Below are 19,797 nucleotides of genomic sequence, written 5' to 3'. Positions count from 1 at the left end.
AGGAAGGTTCTGACTTTATGTTGCTGGGAAAGGGAACACTGTTTAAAAGTAGCAACATGTGAATTATTTAATTTGTCTTTTTAAGTATTGTTGTTTTAATGATTATGTTTAGCAAAGTAGCCCATGTCTTATGTATCTAAATCAATGTTGTTATTCTCCTGTATCAAGCTTGTTTTTATTCCCTACTGACTTGAGAATGTACTACTACTACTGAAGAAAGGCAGTCAGGTATTTTTCAAATGCAAATGTTATTTATTTTATGATAAGTTGAAAATGTTATAATTCACCACCAAGTCGATTACTTGGTCAGCCTATATTAATGTTTGAAAGCTGGATCAAGACATGCAGTAATTTAATCCTTTGTGTTGGTTCCTTTCCATTGCAAATGCTTTATCTTTGGATATTATTGTTAATGGTTCTGATCCCCCTCATTAAATGGTAGAAAATAATGTTCAGAATAAACATCATGATTACGTAAGGTGCCACCAGGCTAGACATACACTGAGCCAACATGTGTGTTCACCTTCCATAACGAACAGTGTTTCAGATCATGCCTCATACACTCTTGGTACGAATAGAGAGGTTTCTACTCTCCAAGGATTATAAAGTCATATTACAGATAGTATTTTTGGTGTGCAAGAAAATGTGCCCCTCACCCATCCTCTATAATGCTGTCAATATCTGACCATCAGGTGTTTTTTTTTAAAATACTTCAGATCGTGTCTAATGCCATTGTTGAAAATGGAAACGTTTCAACTTTCCTTACTAAGTTATCATTTTGCACAACCAGCCTATCAGGTACGATCTTAAGTATTCGTAATAAAAATCCTGATTCTGGTAATGAAGTAACCTGTCAGAAAACACTCCCACTTGCTTGAGTCATATCCAATTAAGGCCATGTGCGTCACAGGTACGAGTCCCTGCTGCTACGTGATGTGACGTTTTCCCAGGCCTTGCGTGACGTCCTCTCTCTTTCACTTTCGATCTTATGCTTTCGATGTCTGGGCTACTTCCTCGTTTTCGGGCTTGTTTTGAAAGGGACTGAGAAGTCTCCGCAAAGTTTTTCCGATTATAAATTAAAAATATTTTTTTTTCTCTACTTGTTTACAATCGCATACGGTAGGTTTACTTCGAGTATGTTGAGGTGGGCAACTCTTTTCCCGTTCAGTCTGAGCTGCTGAAAACTCGTTTTCAAACAGGTAACTGCGCAAAACGTTTTCAAAGTAAAATCTGGTTACATTTTTGAGTAGAGCAGGAAATCTAATGTCATTAAATCGTTTGTCTTTGCGACAGTGATTACTAAGGCCTAATATTTAGTAGGCCTAGTAGGCTGTGTGGTATACCTAGGCCTACATTATAACAGCTTCGACTTTTACTTTATTTAAATTCAAAAATTAAATTTTCTCGTGTCAGGCTGTGATTATGCCAGTGTTCGAATTAGGCTATAGTTTGGCCTCGCGTGAGATGTGTTGTCATGAAGGCTCAACAAAAAAACTTCCCTATGTAACTTATTAACTTGCTTTATCTCTTACACATATACACAAAGATGTATCAAAGCAGTAGGCCTAGATGTGCCAAAAGTTGCAAGTGCAACATGCCATCAAGTATGATTTACATTGCAAACTGTGATCAATTGAACCCCATCATATTTTTTTAATTGAATTGAATTCAAGTACATTTGGAAGCTGCTATAATGTACCACACAGCCTACTACTAGATACCAGGCCTAAGTATTTCACAAACGAGAAACCAGACATCTGTGTGAACCCATCTCGTGTCTCCTTTCAGTATACACAAAATGGATTTCCAGAGGCTGCTATTAGATGTAGGCAACGCCCTAGGTATGGATGAGGTGAAAGCTCTAGCATTTCTTTGCACTGACCTCCTGCACCGAGGCCTGACCTCTGTGGATACGGCCGGGGACCTCTTCTGTCGCCTGGCGGATCAGGGCCTCCTCTCTGCTGAGGAACCACACCTGCTGACTGAGCTGCTCCTCATCCTCCAGCGCACAAGGATGGTCCGTGACCTCAGGCTCACTGAGCAGGCATCTACACTCATCTCTCCTTACAGGTGGGCTGCATACCTTAGCTGTTTCAAACTTTTACATAAGGGTACATTCATACCTGCAAACTCGTCGCTTTTCGGCGAAAATCGCCGTTTAGAATCAAAATATATGACCCACGTGAATCGTATAGATCCGAAGAGTTTTTGTTTTTGGGAGGGGGGGGGGGGGGGTAGCGGCAGCTGCCAGAGAAGTCAGCCAGCGCTTCCCAGACTGGACTGTGTGGGCGAGTTACCGTAGTGTGAGACAAGGGAATATCGTTATCTTGGCAATAAAACATCTTTGGTAGACGTCATGAGTATTGTCCAATCAGCGTTAAAAGATCGGGCACAGTAAAGCATCACTGCTGCCGCTGTGTGTTCAGACTTTAGAATTGGCTAAAAGTCTCAATCAAAGCCCTTTTGATAATAAAAAATTAGAGGCTTTGATTAAACACTGTCAATGCGACATTATTTAGTCGCGCTGTCAGTTTGCCGACATGGCTCTCTGTTAGACTCGAGACATAGAAAAAGATCGCGGAAGCCGTTCCCGTAGACAAAGTTAACGGGCAGGATATCCCCGACTGATTTCATCCATCAAACCACAGAGTTTTTTCTGAGCGGCGTCTCACTCGCTCACTGGGTCTCCCGGGTCCCGGTGATTTTCACCGTCACAGCGATCGACTCGCTGCTTTGCTGGGGCGGAGACTTTGTGTGAAGGTGATTTAACATCACGGTCGACGAATGTTATAACTTTATGCTGCATAGTTTGCACTGCGCTGTTGACCCACACAGGACTCTTAAGTGAAGCTGACAGTTTAATGAGCGCACATTGCAGAAATGAAGTGTCTGCAGTGCGCTCACAATCAGAGCCGACCCCCAATTTATTTTTATTTTTTAGTTTGTGTGTTTGATATTAACATCATATTATTATATCATACAAAAAAATGAATACAATGTTTTGATCTAGATAGCCTAGTTAATAGCCCAATAATTTAATCAGTTCATCTGGGAGGTAATCCAAGTTTAACTGATCACGTCACGTTCACGTCCAGTGTGTATTGAGTATATTTAAAAACATTTGGAAATGGGGCTCAGATGCCCATGCACTGTATAACCTATTTCAGCCTCGTCTGTGGAAAAAAAGATAGCTGGACAACAGAGTTCTTCTGCTTCGTTCCTCTCTCTGCATTTAAATGTATTCATTAGGCTATATTACAGAGAAATATGTCCCATAAAAGAAAAAGAGCACCAAGCCCAACCCAGAGGACCCTGCATAATATTTTATTTTAAATGAACATTTTAATGGAAAATCCAAGAAGCTTCTAATTCATCCGACCCAGTGTCTCCAAATTATTTGTTCACACAAAATTCCTCAGATTTAGCCTCTTAATTTCCCTCTCAAAGTGCACCAGATTCATGCATTTCACTTTAAAAAGTTTAAAAAAAATCTCCCGGGGGGGCATACCCCCGGACCCCCCTAGGAGGGTCAGGATCTCAGCTGGCTATTATTTTCACCCAGCTGGACATTGGAGGCAATAGTGGAGAACTCTGGTTGTGTGAATGATATTTAACAATAGCCAATCGTTTGGACAGCGAAAAACACCCGACCCCCCTAGAAGGGACGGGTGTTTGTCACCTTTTTCACCTCCTATGAGTTTGCAGGTCTGTACATTAATGAACTGTTACTGAATGCTAAGTTCATAAGAATTTACTTCACATTAAGTAAACGTTAATAACGGCTTAGTGAATTATTAATAAGCGTTAACTAAGCAAATGCTAAAGTAAGCATTAGTTAACTGAGCATATAGTTCATTTTCCACCAAGTATTAACTAACCGCTAATAACTAAGAACTAACCGTTAGTTAATGCTAAAAATGCATCACCTTTGCATTAACTAAGCATTAATATCATGCCATGAACTAAGCCTTAACTTACAGTTAATTAATGTACCCTCATTGTAAAGTGTTACAGAAATAACTAAAGGTGGAGTGAGATTTTCTGGATAAAATCAATTTTTTTCAAAATCAGTAAGTATCTCCTCGCGATCTGCTTCCATTCCATACTGTGTCGGTGCTGAAAAAAAAGGACGTTAATATCCAGCCTAGGCTCTGTAAATGGGTATGTAAACAAAGGGTAAAGAAAGGGGCTCCCTATAGTTAGCAACAGGCCTATTTATTTACAGAGCTTAAACTGTGCATCAACCCTGGATTTCTTTTCAGCGCACACACAAGGTAGCGGAACATGAGGATATATTCACTGATTTTGCCAAAAACTGATTTTGATAACAAACGTTGTCCAGAATCACCGAGTCCACCTTTAAGCAAGAATCAAATTACATCACAGAAAGACCTCTTTACCACATTGCTTAATAGTGAGGCATCCAACTGCTGCAAATGATATCAACAGTAATGTTACAAAAAGACTAATACGCTTAATTATCTGCTTTTGTGAACATGTAATAAATGGTAAATTAAATGGACTGTTCTTATACAGCGCCTTTCTAGTCGTACTTGACCACAGTACAAATTTGAAGCCAGAACCACAAACATGCACAATTCTAAATAAAAGTATGAATATTGGCCCTCCAAATGTGCTTTAAACTTTATAATGAGTGTTACAATTTCACTGAAGGAACTTTTAACTCTGAGTTTCACACACAGTTCTCTGATTTTAATCTATTTTTGGATGTGCACAAAGTTTTTTCTTATTATAGTCTTTCTCTAACTTCACAATTTCTATATTTAAACATTTTGAGCACACATTCTATGAAAGCATTTAGGTTTACTAATATTCATCCAGATATTATTTCTGATTATTTCTATGAATCTTACCGACCCTTTTCTGAGCTGTATTAGCCGTGATGTGACTCATTCATGTTATGTATTATTTCTTAGTCACCGGGATTATAAAATAATGCAATTTAATAAACCATCTAGAACAATATGATTATTTTAAGCAAGCCGAAATGCTGGTACATGACCATACTTATCCAGTTAGATTATTTTAAGTGATGTATCCAATGACCTCATAATTTTGACACACTGCAGTGAAGCAGGAGGCCTCCTTTGGCAACACTGAACAGCTTTAATTATTTTAAATGTTTTTTTGGTAATTCCAGGAAGCTGCTGTACAACCTGTCTGAGGAAATAACTGATACTGACTTGAAAGACGTTAAGTTCTTGTTGAATGGAAGGCTTAAACGAAGGAAACTCGAGGAATATGTTGTGAGTGTATCTTCATGTTTTATTTTTCTTATAAAAATAAACCTTGAAAATCATTTATGAGCCTATTTACATTTAACCTATGGTAAAATTAAGTGTAACTGTAAATTTGCTTTCAGACTACCCTGGAGGTCTTCCTGGAGATGGAGAAAATGGACCTCATGAACAGCACTGACTTAAACTTACTGGAGGACATCATTCAGAAAATCTGTCCCGTGTTGATAGAAAAGATCAACCGGTTTAAAGCACAGCACGGTAAGCTCTCAAAAATGATCACCGCAAATATAAGAGTAGGAATGAGGACACAGAAGCAAATGCCATTACAGCAGTTTACTTTCAAAGAGTTTACTTCTGCATTTAACAGCAGTCAGGACTGGTACAGGACGCAGAAGACAAGTTGACTTACAATAATTCCCTAGAGGCTTACTCTCGCTTTAACCATGGCCACTCATAGGCGGATGATGATATGAAAATGTCATGTAACATTTATAACATAATTGTGATTCACAGTATATTCCTGTCAATCAAAATATTCTTAAACTTAAACATACTAGATGCACTTTACCTTACATTTTGTGAAGAAGAAAATCATTTTTATTGCATCACAGATAGGACTTTTGTGAAAATTTAGGAATGACTGGAAAGATGCAGATCTCGAGGCACATCAAAATAAAATCAGGAAATCAATACAGCACTGTAAACAGTGTATTGAAGTCGGTGATTTACTATATTCAATAATATCCAGATTTCCAATTATCCTGATAATGGAAATCCACTAAATCAACATACGTATTACCGTACCCTAACCACAGCCCTGTAAATGACTTGAAACCTTACTATACATATCATACTTGTCCCCAACTCCTGTCATCCAAACCTGACCTGAGCACAAGCCTGGAGGGCAGAAATTAGATTTCATTTCCATCTCATTTTTTATATTTGATTAGCTAAATCTGTCTGTAAATGAAATGACTATTTGTTTACTTGTGTCATTTTTTACAACAGTATCTCACACCAGCCATGCAGCTCAAGAAACAGGTCGACAGAGGTCTGTATCTTACCCAAGCCAGGTACGTTCCATCACAATACTTTAAGTCCCTCCTATGCAGAAGACTTTTATGATGATATTGTCACATCTCTGCAGTGACGTCATGTTACTCACATTTGTTGATATTATTATTTTCTCCAATTTGCTGCCATGTCTGTTTTTTCTGTTCTTTATCAGGACCCTCAACCTTTAGATGCTGGGAGGAGTTTATCATGTGGAATTCCAGGTAAAGGATTTATATCAATATGATTTCTGAGAAGATATTTTACAATCAGGAATTTTAAGATAACATTTAATGATGATATTATGCTTTTTCTTTATCTAAAATCCAATGTATGGATATATGGATTTTCGATTAATGACATTTTACCTTATTTTAAAGAATCGTCACTGACATCCTTAACCGAGGTAAGACTCAATCATTAAAACAAGTTTTATGACAAATAAGGCGTGACATTTCTTTGTGTCTTTAACGGTCATTTCCCTTCTTTCCCACTCAGTGTACCATGAGTTCTTCCAACACCTCTGTGGGTCGGTTGTCTCACAACTCAAACAACTCAAACCAGTTAATTTTTATTTTGATTTAGTTAATTGATTTTCTCTGAATCCTCCTGTCCTTCCTTCCTAGATTTTCCAGCTGTATTCCATGGTGGAGGAGATAATCTCGAGGCCCTGTCACATCAACTCAGGGTGTTAGGCACTGGATCAGGTTTTTCTGCCTTTTTTCTTGCATTAAGCTATTGAAATGTCCAACCTTTGAGTGCATTTAGTAAATCTATATTTTGTCTCTTCATCATTGCCAAAAAATAATCGCCCTTCCACTCTGCAATGGTCTTTGCCATAGTGAGATGTGATGCTATGGCGATGTCGCCATCTACACAAAACGGGACCTCCTCTGAGAATCTGACGACTCGGACTTCAAGCTCGAACTCTGAGGTGTGTGACTCATTATTTCGTAGTTAAACGAGTACATAATGCTCAAGTAAGTAGTAATGTGTCCCTTCATGGGCTGCCTAAACCTCTTCTTTGAATGTTAGGGCAAAAATAGATACACCATTACACCATCTGAATTACTGATTTATCATTGTAGGATCTGGAAACATATCTAATGACTGCAGAAAAGGTGGGTGTCTGTTTGATAGTAAACAACTACGACTTCCAAACTCTCAAAAATCGTGAAGGAACCATGGCTGATGAAGGTAAGCTTACTGTATGTTGAATTGATTTTTGGAAATCTCAAACAATAACCCGTGCACGTTTTCCATGATTCCTGCCACATAAATATTGTAATTATTTCCATTTGTGCCTTCCAGAGTGTCTGCAAAAAGTGTTTGAGTGGCTTGGCTTTGAGGTGGAGGTAAAGAGTGACTGTACGATGGAGGAGATGCGGTCTGTGTTTGGGGAGCTGGGCAGCAGGGACCACCGTGGGATGAACTGCGTGGTGTGCTGCGTCCTCAGCCACGGCGAAGAGGGAGGCGTGTTCGGTGTGGACGGTCGCTCCGTAGATATCAAAGACCTGAAGGCGCCTTTGAATGGGTTAAACTGCCCCTCTCTGGCAGAGAAACCCAAGCTGTTTTTCATCCAAGCGTGCCAGGGCGTAAAGGAGCAGAAGGCAGTGTACATCGAGACTGATGGCCCGGCTTGCGGCACCGTTTGCACAGATGCCGTTAAATCCAATGAGTCCATCCCATCTGATGCAGACTTCCTGCTGGGAATGTCCACCGTCCCTTCTTTCGTCTCGTTCAGAGAGAGGAAAAACGGCTCATGGTTCATTCAGTCTTTGTGCCGAAACCTCGTCGAGATGGTGCCCAGGTTAGTGAAGCCAAAAGATCATTTATTGTTGGATAATGTTATTTTGTGAGGAGGTGGAAAGTTACTTTTAAGTACATTTACTCAAGTGATCTATTTAAGTACACTAATGAGTAGTAAGTATTAGTTCAGTATTGATGCTACTGTGTACATCTCCACTGCTTTCCTGGGGGGCAATATTTTATTTTCACTATACCTTATTCCTAAGAAAGCCATAGCTATTAACTTCTGCTCACATCCAAAACACATCATCCTAATAGTTTGCAAGAATATAGATTATAATCACAACAATTCACATGATCTTTTTCCCCTCGTCAGGTGTTATGACCTTGTGTCAATCCTGACCAAAGTGAATGCAGATGTAAGCCAGAAGACTGACCCCAACGGGGAAAAGAAGCAGATGCCTCAACCATCCTTCTCCCTCAGAAAGAGAGTGGTCTTCCCCATCCCCAGAGCCTCTCCTCCCAGCCTGTCACACTGATGACCTGCTGACTCACACATCCCACAATCCCCAACACAAAAGTGCAATTGGATTTAATTCGCTGTTTAGGATATGAAATACGCTGTGTGGGGCGACAGTATTAGTATTTTAAATATATTTTAATATGAACATCCTGAGCCACCTCCATTAGCTGATTAAGACCATGAGATGTGGTTAAAAGCTCAGAGAAAGCTCAATTGGAATTTCAGTTGATTTTGTCAATTGAATATTTTTATGATGTATAAGGAACCTATACACATTACCCCTTTTACAGCACTATCAAAATGATGAATTATAAAGATTGTATATATATATTGAAAACGTGTACAGGCATATTGGACGGACATAGTATTAGTCCTATATTCCTGGTACAATCGATATAATCTTCCAAATGTGATTGTTGTTTTTACACAAACATCAAAAATCCATGTTTACACAATAAAAAAAAAATCTTCACACTGCTGGCTTAGTGACTATTTTGTTATGTGGATTATTCAGTTTTTTTACATAACTGCACTCTCTATGTTTTACATTTATAACTTCAATGCACCTATTCTAAATGAGGACCTCAAAATGAATGTGCATCAACGCTGTGAATTTACCCAACAACAGTGCTGCAAGAACAGAAAATTAATCTCTAACACAAATGGCTTTTTTAAGTTTCACAAATGTGAATTTAAAATAGCCTCAACTTCAAGTCCTAACAGTCTATAATAGCCTACATGTCTTTCTGTCTTATGTTCTAAACTCCCGAAAAACATCTGTCTCGGAAATCCCACATTCACATGAAAACCTCTCTAGGTCTGGTTTCCTCAATCCACCATAAATCACATTGGAATGCTATTTACTATGTGAAAACAGAGCTCCCATTAGAGATGAGCCAGCCAAACTAATACAGTTTTCCAGCACACAGACATTTGACTAGTGATGAAGCCCTGAACAGTGGACGCCTGCAAAAACTCACCAAGAGGTGGCGATAAAACATTTGAGCTCAACATATATACGCAGACAAAAGTCGACCCGCCGTCACCCGGATGTTGATATGATATTGAATACGGGCATTTCCCTGGCATTTGCATTTCCCCGGCCAGGCTTCAATGAAGAGTTCTTCGCATTTGTAGGCCAATTCATTTTTATCTATGAAAGTATAACATAGACGCTGAGAAAATAGTCTGAAATTGGCGTTGCCGCGTTTGAGGTTTAGGATTTAGCCGTAGTGAAATCTTCAATCAGCGCAGAAAAATAGCCAGACTGTATATAATAGATATGAACATGTCACAATCACCGACAGTCACAGCCTCCGCCGACACCAGGTCAGTATTAATAATTGCAATTACCACCAACGATAACATGTAGCCTACACAAGCAATTAAAAAGGTTCTGGTAACTTACAGTGTTTAAATGTATCACGTAGGCTATGCAGCTCAACGTGAATTTGACATAATTGAAAATGTAACACAATAATAAATGAGTTAAGATGGACAGTTTACAGAATTCAGATTTCCAAATGTCTTATTATGTTGGTGTATTCGATTTCATTACGCGGTGCAAGACGTCTCTATTGCTCCTTGCCGCTGTGCATTGATAATAAACGCAGACTTTTCTTTGACATTGTGGCAGTTTTATTACATGGCAATGTCACAGTCGCTCAGATGCTGTGGTTGTTATCACATTACTGGCTGGCAGTAGTTTTTTTCACTGAGCCTCAATAGGAAACAAAGACAGGAATGTCTAGTAACACTAAGGCCACAGACCTTAACGCTAACATTTCCCTTTAAAAAGGTGAATAGTTTTGGTGACCTATAATATGCCAATAAGATACCAATATCTGATGAAAAAATATATAATTATTTGGCATCTAAATACTCCCAAAAGCACAAGTATTATTCTGCAGTTATCTTCCTTTAAAAAAAAAACATGTGTTCTACAATTTACATTCATATTGGGTAATATAAGTTGTTTAACCGCTCGTCTATGCTTGTTTAATGCACGCAGCTTGAATTCACAAGAACCAGAAAGTCCCAGTCTCGGGAAGACGCCTTTACAGATCCTTCATGAATATGGAACCAAAAGTGGCAACCTTCCCGTGTATCTGATGGAGAAGGCTGAAGGAGAGGCTCACCAGCCCAGCTTCGTCTTCAGCGTGGAAATCGGAGACGTCAGCTGCACAGGTACGTAGCGGTCCAACCCCCTGCTGCTGGGTTGATGTATTCTAGAACCTAATGATTCAGAAAGAGCACTTCAGCAATGCATCATTTGTCGCTTCCGCTATGCTGACAGTCAAGTCTGTTAAATATATCCTCTACTGTATATGCCCTTGCTTTAAACCAAGGTGTCTCACTTCAGCAATAAAACTGTGCAGGTCCACAGAAGAGGATGAAAAGCATTTACAAAAGCTCTCATTAATGATGAGAGGTGATGAGAAACAATCCAGTCACTCTATCCTACATCTTCAAACATCTACCGAACAGATCTTTCTCCCATGTTTTTCTCTATTTTCTTCCTTTAACTTTCTGGAATACAGAACATCTTGTGGACTTCCATAATTTACAATAGAAATGTACAGGCATATAGCCATTGCCTTTACGAGTGTCTTAAGGTTGAGTGTAAAATATATATTTGTAATGTATTTAGTTAACATAATCTGTTGCATTTCTGTTTTTTATAATGTTTCAGGTCAAGGTCCCAGCAAAAAGGCCGCTAAACACCATGCTGCAGTGGCTGCTCTGAATATGCTACAAATAGACACTGGACCAGTGTGAGTAAAGCTGAAATGATTACTACTGAAATGAAATGAATTGGCAATTATAACCAATTTGCCTATTACTTTTTTTGGGGGGGAGAGAGGGGCAAAAGTAACTTACGTATACTGTATAATGTTTCTCGTAAATTTTTGATGATACATTGATGAAATAATGTGCAGATTTGTCGATAATTATAATGGTTAGCTGCAGCCAAAACCTGGTATGAGCATTTTGAGCAATGCGGTGATTGCAAAACAACATACATCAAACTCTTTTTATCTGGCGGCCTGTGGCGGTGAGTGTTGATGTGCTGCAGCTGTGGTTAATGCTTTGAAGTAATTCCCAACAGAAACGTTCCTGTGAAGTCCAAGAGTAATGGCGTCCCGGCAGAAACAAACAACCATCCCAACGCAGTGGGGATTCTGCAGGTGAGTGAATCATCGCTGTTGTTTATTTCTTTTCTGTGTGTGTGTGTGTGTGTGTGTGTGTGTGTGTGTAGGTCGTATTTTCTTGTTTCTGTGTGCATTTATTTGAAGTTGTTCTGACCCAGACTTGAGTAAAAAAGATAAACCACAAGAAGGAAAAAAAAATCTTGATAAATGGATTTACGTCCAGACATAAACAATTGTGTCCGGCGCTTACTAAGCTTCAAATGTTTAAAAAGTGAATCTGTTATGCGCACATTTCTGACATATACCTGCTGACCTTTTCTCTGACCTGGTTATTTCCTCACATATTCCCCCTTTTAATATCAGGAGTTGGCGTTGCAGAGAGGATGGCGTCTTCCTGAATACACAGTTCTAATGGAGGCTGGTCCGCCACACAACAGAGAATTCACTGTTACCTGTCGAATGGAGTCACTGTCAGAGAAAGGTATGGGTTTTTTGTGACACATGTTTTGTTTGAAAGTCCGTGCATTCTTGTGTTTAAAATCCTGCTCTTCATCTGTTGTGTCAATATGTTTTGACAGCTGTGGGAAATTCAAAAAAGGCAGCGAAAAAGGCAGCTGCAGAGAGAATGGTGTCGAAGCTTCAAAGTCTGTCGGGCTGTTCTGAAATCACATGGGTACCTCAAATTTGTCTCGCCCTTTGCAACCTTTGACCACTGAAGGCAGCTGCAACTTAAATAAGTATTTACATTTTTTTTTGTGTAACATCCTAATTTTCCAGACTCCTAAACCAAGTGTCCGATTTGAGAACTTAAGGAATTCATCAGCCGAGAAGATATGTTTGCTGAGGAGAAACCCGCTGAGCATTCCCAACACAGATTACATTCAGATGATGCTGGAGCTGTCCAAGGAACAGGGCTTTGAGGTCACATACTTCGACATTGGTATGAAAACACACACCTTGTTAGCGTGCTAAGATACAGGGTGCTTTCCTTTTAGCTAAACCCCCCCCCCCCCACTTATGTTGATTATCAATAAAATACAGGATGCCTTATGACTTATGCTCCCATACTGTGATTATAGATCTGTTCTGGCTTGATAGACAGAACACCAGTAGACAATTCAAATTAGTTTGGAAATATTGAGATTTCTGTCGGCAGCAGTCACTTATTAAAGCTCTGATACAGCGGCAGGATAGTGAACACTGAGACCCGATAGCAATAAAATACAAAAACAAATGTAACGTTGGATGACATGCATACCTTGTTTCCTGTGAATCACTTCTTACATTGAAAACTACTATACAGAGAGGTAATTACTGAATATCAATATATTTAATGCTGACCATAAATGGTGTCAAAAGTGGCTTTTGATTTCGAGCAAGCATAATAATTAGCTAAATGGAAACAAAACATTGCAGGGATGTTGGTAAGTTTTTAGGCGGTGTGTCATGTTATTGAGCGTGTGGCTTTATTTTCTTTTGCAGATGAGTTGACGGTGAACGGCCAGTACCAGTGCCTGGCCGAGCTGTCCACCTCCCCAGTAACCGTTTGCCACGGCACAGGCATTTCCTGTAGCAACGCGCACAACGACGCCGCACACAGCGCCCTCCAGTACATCAAGATCATGGCCTCCATCAAGTAGTAACCTCCACCGTCGGCATTTCGCGTCACCTATATTGTCACACATATCAGCTGATGCCGAGTCATTGCGAGGCGGTAGATCGTTTCCTCCCACTAGACTTCCTGTTCGTGGATGACATAAGGTCAAGGTATATATTTTTTATATTATCATGTACATCACAAAGCAGATAACCTGACGTACACCTGCGCTTCGAATCAGGCAGCATACGAGCAGTGTTTGTGATGAGACCAAGTGTTGCAGTGTTTTGTGTTCTGGTTGTGCCGTCATTATTACTTGAGATGATAACATATTTAAGCAAATGTACGTGTGTAAAAGAAGTAGAAAAACAACAGTGAATAATATTAAGCACTTCCTCCTTTTTCTGTGTCGCTCTAGTGGACATTATTCTCTTTTTATTATTTTTATTTTTCAGTCAGGATGCAGATGTTTTTAGGCTCCAGTTGACTTAACCACATATTTTTCCCCTGAAGCAATACTTTGAGTTGTATGTTGACAGCCTGTGAAGGGTCTTCCGTTTTTTAATTTAATTCAGAGATGCCGGCCTTTCTGTTAAAATGTAATGAGCAAAGGTTTTCTGAACATGAAGTGAATTTGAATTAGAGTTTATTTTGACTTTAACGAGTGATTTTTTAGTCACAGTTTTGTTTTGCAGTGTGTGCCTCGTAGTAGCTTGTGATATATTTAATAAATCTACTGACTGGCTCTGCCGTATAAACTGAACTCAGCAACAACATGTGTATGGATTGAGAAAAAATAAAAACTCAAAACACTAAAATGTTCATTTGTGATGGTTTCTGTCAATGTTCCTACAACAGAGAACATTTTGAAAAACAGATCGCTGTTGCAGTGTTATTGAGTAAAACGTCTCCCGTGGAAGCTGACCGCCACTTGACAGCCATCAATTTATGACGCTGCATGTCCTGTTGTATTAGTACAATAGGCAATAACATCAGGGCCAGTGCACAGAGTCCTTCACTATTACATTTGTGTGGTTTGATGGCTAAAAGACTAGAAAGCACATGTCCATTGGACAGCGGGACAAAAAAAGAAAATATTTGGTTTTGTGATTTGGGAAAGGTTTCAGAATTTATGCCTGATTGAATTATTTTTCTGACCAATAATGTGATTGCGATTTAAGTCAGGATGGCTTTCTATAAAATGACTACAGGCCTGTGTTTGTGGTCTATATTGAATTAAACCAGATACCTTTGCAATTAGCACAGTCTTACATTGTTCTTGCTTCGACACAAGTAGAACCAGATAAAAGAATGCAGGTAACATTAACTTACTTAACATTTTATTTATTTTTAGTATTTAAAGTCAGGAGGAACAGGTCAACTTTTAAATAACTTGGCTATAGTTGTCAATTGACCAGTTCAGCCCACATAGAATATGACATTTGTGGTGTATTTCAAATTCATCTTGAATAATCATGACATTCCAAAGTGGTGTTACATACGCTGATCAGTGTTGGGAAAGTTCTTTTTCTACGTGAACTAGTTCAAAGTTCAGTTCACACCCTTTAAAATGAACTAGTTCAGTTCATAGTTCATAATTCAAAATTATGAACTAAGTTCACAGTTCAAAAATGAACTAGTTCATAGTTCTTTTTTTTAAATATGTTGCTGCAGGCTATTATTTTTCTAAATAGTTGCCACATTCCATATAGAACCACATACAGAAATTATTTCAATAACATTCAGTCCACACTAGAAGCCAGCTGCAGCTTTTACCCTTACAGTATATTCTCAAAAACATGAGGAAAATTTGCTGTTTGAATGATCTTTTTAATGAAGAATTATTCAAACAAAAACGGTTAAGGTGCAAATGTTTTTCCATTTTTATAATTTTACAAACCTGGAAACAATTCACATGAAATTTCATTCAAAGAAAGCGATACTGGAAAAATATACCAGGGAGGTTCTACAAACAAATTAGCCTACAACTTAAACTAGGAAAACCCTCAAGGAGACCATTCTAAACTGCAGTGTAGGGCCTACTGTTAACAACAAAGTCCAGAAGATGTGTTGACATACTTATTAACACAAACACAATCTGAGGTAGGTAACAATCATACGAAGAAGAGGGTATAGCCTGAGGCTAGGTCCATGGTCTGAGTAAGTGCTGCTGCATTCATTTGTTTTTGTTTTTTTCCGCGGTGTTTCGCATTTTGATGACGCAGCGGCGGTGCGACGCTGTGGTGGCATGTGTTGCCAGATTGGGTGTTTTTCAGCTACATATTAAGGGCTGTTTACGCTGTCTTTTAGCGGGGGTTTTCTATGGAAATCTGGCACTCGATGAACGATTGAACGACTGTAAGAGCGCCGTTCACAAACGCCAGAATGAGCGCGTTCGCAAAAACGTTCATGAGGCAGAAATACATACGTTCAGTTCACGTTCGCCCCCAATATGAACGAGTTCATGAACGATCGTTCATTGAACGCGTTCAGGCACAACACTGACGCTGATAACAGCTAATATATTTTTTTGTACCTTTTGTAGTAATGACAAACTGCTGGTGTTTGATATCTCAAGGATGAACCCCCAATGATATTGACAGCTTTGCAATCAAGCTGCTTAAGCAAACAGCAACTGATTTACTTTGTTATTCTTGTAAATTTGGGCCAATGGAAACCAGCTGTGAACTTGTTGGTAAACCATTGTTTTCTTTCACGTGTCCAGCGGTTACTGAGAAAACATTAATTTAATGAGAGTTGTGTTTCTGGACACCAGGTCAATGTTAGTTCATTATTCATTCTATTTTAGTTCAGTTATTTTGACCTGACCCCATACTGTTTTGTACCTGAAAATGTGGCTTTTTGTTTATTTCCCTCCACACTATTTTATGACATGACTTAATGATTAATTGGCACAGCCCTATTTACATTGAACAACACTAATGGACCCGTATGGCCTTGTCTTTTCCACATGAACCACACACTTCTCCTTTGTTGAATTTTACAGTTTTATTAGAACAAGCACTATGTAGCAGCAGTGTACAGTGTTCATGGAAAGATATGTACTTTAAAATTGCACTTTAGAAGGTATCCATTAGGAAATAGATTTTAAAGAAATTGAGCTGACACTGTGCTCTGTGATACATGTCAACAACAAACAAACACAACCCATGAGTCTAATTGAGAAAATTAAAATTCTTTTTTTTTTGGTAAGGCCTCTGCAACATTCATTGGCAGGCTAAGTTGAGTCTAGACATGCAGGTAGAACAGTGTATGAAGAAAGCATGAGGAGGTTTTCATGATTTTTATTCATTTTTTTCCCACTACAGTCCAATTCTATGATACCAAACACTACGCAAAGCATCGCCCCAACCTCCACGCACAACTGCTGCTGTCATTCAGTTTTATTTAGAAAAATCAGGAGGAACAAAAGGAACTGGCTTCTTGTAGTGATCCTCCCTCAAAATGTGCTGTATTTACAGTGATGGTACAAATGTATTGGTTACATGTTGGTGCAGTGCAGAACCTCTTTTTACACTGCAAGCATTTACACTCAAATAAACGTTATTTTTTTCTCTTCTAATGTCAAAGACATCTCTCTTGAAAATCTTAAGCCAAGACATTTTGTCCACAGCTTAACCCCTTAAACGCTGTCTATCCATATAATGTATTGTCCACAGGCAGGTTTGGACACTGGGTAATGTGTGTGGAGTATGACTTATTGATGGCATACCTTCTTTGCGGGGGATGGGATGGATTCTTCTCAGTAGTGTGTTTGTGAGGCATTAATAAAATGCATTAAGGCACAGCAAGTGAAACTGACGCTGACGAGTTGTAGAATTGAGTTTGCGATTGAGGTTAAAATGAAAAAGCACGTAAGTACATTTAAAAACAAAAGATAAAAAAGGGATATGGATGCAAAGCAGGACTACCTTTTTTTTTGGTTTGAAATCTACAGTACCATATGAACAGTGCACACATGATGGATTGGCTTCACGTAGTTTTCTTTCTACAGTACATATTTATATTATTTTTTTCTCTCCTTCAGTGTCCTCGCCCCACAGTCCTGGATGAGGGGAAATCAAACGTGTGTGGACAGTGTGTGACTACTTGTCCGTTTCTATTTTCTAAGTGTAACACAAAAATGGGGACACCAGTTTAAAAAAAAAACACATTAAGCTAATCTGCTTTGCAATAAATACACAAACTGCAAATAAGTAGCGCTTTGCAGAATCCCAGATCATAGCAGTAAAGTCTCTGGGGACACATATTCTTGTACAGTAGAATTGCTACTAACGTGTTCATTTATAACATTTTAGGAAAGAAAGATCAGAATGAGTTGTTTTTTTAAAACATTGTTGACCTTTAGTATCTTGAAGTTGCATCTTCATGGGAAGGCCTGTAGGTGGCTCTACTGCTTCATAAGGGACTAACCGTAAGCTTCTGGCTAAATGAGTCATAGAGTGCTTTGTTAATTACCATCAAAAGAAAATGTGTTTCTATTTTGATGATGTATTAATAATGTAGGTCATTTTTTTTTTTTTTTTACAGGAAACAGTTACTGGTTATTTTTTTTAAATAATAAAAGTTACTATTTTTCTTAGTTTTTTATCATTTTAAATATTTGTTTTTGTTTATTAGTCTGAGGAAAGATCTAAATTTAAAACCACTTTGGTAAACTGAATTCAACAACTGTATTTTTCCCCTAATTTTGATGGAAAATAAATAATTTGTTGGTTAGATTTTTAGAAAATCTATAAATAATTGCACATTGCAGCTCAAGCCTTGTAGTCTTGGAAACGTTTTTGACTATCTTCTATCTTATGTTTCAACTTCAAGTCAAGTCATTCTTATGAAGCTCCTAAATCACAAAAAAGCTGTCTCAGATGGTTTTACAACCTACAACACCCCTCTTCTTAGACTTTTGACCCTGACGTTTTTAGGGAGTCCCGTGCTCCAATGAATGTGACTGAATGCCCACTATATATGGCGGGAGTCTTGTGTGTATTTATGTAACCATGTGATTCGGAGGGGTTGGTTTCATTTTACGATGTTTAAAATTAGACAGTGGAAGGGGGGCGGGGGGGCTCTGGTCAGGTCACCCCTCTATTTACACATAATTCTGCTGTGAGCAGAAACCCGACTCCATGAAAGATCTGTGAAAAACATCTCTAAGGGTTGTGTGTGTGTGTCCTGCATCACATGTCCAAAACACCAGAATACGAGCTACATTTGAATTCTTCCATGTCCTTTCACCGCATGATCGGCTTCGAGAGCTGCTGTTTCGAAATCTAAAAATTCCTCTGCTTCAGTCAAGATTCATTTTAAATGAGCTGTATCCCGAGAGAGAGAACTGCTATCCCCCAGATTCAACAGTATTAAAAAGCAAACAATAAAAATAAAATGTATCTGCCACTTCACATGATGCTAAATTTCACTAAATTCGGAGTCCATGATATTTTATAAAAATACCTCTCTTTTTTTTCTCTACAATTAATTGATGAACTAGTAAATGCGGCTTTATGCCAGTGAAAGCTGCTCTCTAAACATGCATGGTATCGTAGTAGGTAATCAAAAAGGTCTACTTCATTGACTAGTCTAAACCAAACTGCTGTCAGAAATCAACTGGGCTTCGACTAAAAAGCACTAAATCGAGTGACTTGTTCGGGTGTCTTCTTAAGGCAAGGACATACTCAGAAGTCAAACGGAGGCTGAGGAAAAGATCTACATAGGAGTGGTACGACTGTTGCCCTGACAACCCGGCTTCCACAAGCACAATGGAGGCGATCCTACAGGATGTTTTTCCATGAATGGATGAGCGTGTGGCAGAACCTCCACACAGGCCCATGATCCCTCGTCTTCTGCATGTCCACGCACACAGATGGTTTTTTTTTAAACTCATTAATATGTTTCTCCTCACAACTGCTTTGTGCGTGGGGTAACGGCCCTTCTTGTTTGCGCTGATGATATGACGTAACATGGTGATCCGTGTGCTACCACAGGTTGACCGTAGGTTCCATGTTGATGAAGCCGGGGTTTTTGCGCAGCTCCCAGTACGTGTTGTTGGAGACCCACCTCTCCTTGTGATTGGCCACCACTTTCCTGGAACAAGGGGAAAAAGGGATCGAAAGGTGTGATCGACCAAACAAATGAATAAAATACATTACAATTCAATGTGTACATTTTGTATTTACAGAAACTGAATGAGCATTGAACATTATTAGCCAATTGAACTGATTGTGTTATACAGTATTTTGGTGACCACAGTGATTCTCTTTATATCAAGCTGTAAACAGGAAATTGCATTACTTCACTGCCCTCCTTATCATTGAAAGACTACGCCCAACAAGCACAAGCCCTGGTATGTGAATAAATGAAAACAATTATTCTGAAAGAAGTAAGGCATGTGTGCGCCCAGTTTTTTTTTACCAGAACCATCTGTATGCCCAGTTTCACAAATGG

At 38.9% G+C, this 19,797-nt stretch overlaps 3 protein-coding genes across 9 annotated transcripts in view; 2 read left to right on the top strand and 1 right to left on the bottom strand.

Moving 5' to 3' along the window:
• Nucleotides 1-998: 998 nt before the first annotated feature.
• casp10 (caspase 10, apoptosis-related cysteine peptidase) lies at nucleotides 999-9,033 on the top strand. The gene is made up of 13 exons (XM_080038048.1): nucleotides 999-1,199; nucleotides 1,789-2,070; nucleotides 5,162-5,267; nucleotides 5,384-5,519; nucleotides 6,270-6,334; nucleotides 6,490-6,538; nucleotides 6,695-6,720; nucleotides 6,813-6,843; nucleotides 6,941-7,021; nucleotides 7,157-7,248; nucleotides 7,403-7,511; nucleotides 7,626-8,124; nucleotides 8,440-9,033. The coding sequence occupies exons 2-13, from the start codon at nucleotides 1,799-1,801 to the stop codon at nucleotides 8,600-8,602; spliced, it is 1,629 nt and encodes a 542-aa protein (XP_079894174.1). The 5' UTR covers nucleotides 999-1,199; nucleotides 1,789-1,798; the 3' UTR covers nucleotides 8,603-9,033.
• A 657-nt stretch (nucleotides 9,034-9,690) lies between these two features.
• prkra (protein kinase, interferon-inducible double stranded RNA dependent activator) lies at nucleotides 9,691-14,147 on the top strand. The gene is made up of 8 exons (XM_080038052.1): nucleotides 9,691-9,915; nucleotides 10,598-10,773; nucleotides 11,279-11,360; nucleotides 11,696-11,774; nucleotides 12,102-12,219; nucleotides 12,317-12,411; nucleotides 12,516-12,678; nucleotides 13,221-14,147. The coding sequence occupies exons 1-8, from the start codon at nucleotides 9,869-9,871 to the stop codon at nucleotides 13,376-13,378; spliced, it is 918 nt and encodes a 305-aa protein (XP_079894178.1). The 5' UTR covers nucleotides 9,691-9,868; the 3' UTR covers nucleotides 13,379-14,147.
• Nucleotides 14,148-16,416: 2,269 nt separating this feature from the next.
• osbpl6 (oxysterol binding protein-like 6) overlaps nucleotides 16,417-19,797 on the bottom strand; it is a 40,918-nt gene continuing 37,537 nt past the window's right edge. For all 7 annotated transcript variants that reach the window (XM_080038035.1, XM_080038039.1, XM_080038037.1 and 4 more), the window contains one exon: nucleotides 16,417-19,437. In XM_080038035.1, coding sequence (XP_079894161.1) covers nucleotides 19,329-19,437 — 109 coding nt within the window. In that variant the 3' untranslated portion in view covers nucleotides 16,417-19,328. The remainder of the gene's footprint in view (nucleotides 19,438-19,797) is intronic.

Source organism: Ammodytes marinus, assembly GCF_949987685.1.
Source record: "Ammodytes marinus genome assembly, chromosome: 12".
In the NCBI taxonomy this organism is placed as follows: Eukaryota; Metazoa; Chordata; class Actinopteri; order Uranoscopiformes; family Ammodytidae; genus Ammodytes; species Ammodytes marinus.
Note: the sequence above shows the minus strand (reverse complement) of the source record. Positions and strands in the feature narration are given on the sequence as shown.

What these genes read in the sequence shown, in the direction of transcription:
- casp10 (XM_080038048.1), top strand. Translation starts at nt 1,799, where the DNA reads ATGGATTTCCAGAGGCTGCTATTAGATGTAGGCAACGCCCTAGGTATG. An exon ending in CCGGTTTAAAGCACAGCACG is followed by an intron (nt 5,520 to 6,269) that starts GTAAGCTCTCAA and finishes TTTTTACAACAG; the next exon opens with TATCTCACACCAGCCATGCA. An exon ending in AGGAACCATGGCTGATGAAG is followed by an intron (nt 7,512 to 7,625) that starts GTAAGCTTACTG and finishes TGTGCCTTCCAG; the next exon opens with AGTGTCTGCAAAAAGTGTTT.
- prkra (XM_080038052.1), top strand. Translation starts at nt 9,869, where the DNA reads ATGAACATGTCACAATCACCGACAGTCACAGCCTCCGCCGACACCAG. An exon ending in ACGCAGTGGGGATTCTGCAG is followed by an intron (nt 11,775 to 12,101) that starts GTGAGTGAATCA and finishes TTTTAATATCAG; the next exon opens with GAGTTGGCGTTGCAGAGAGG. An exon ending in GCTGTTCTGAAATCACATGG is followed by an intron (nt 12,412 to 12,515) that starts GTACCTCAAATT and finishes CTAATTTTCCAG; the next exon opens with ACTCCTAAACCAAGTGTCCG.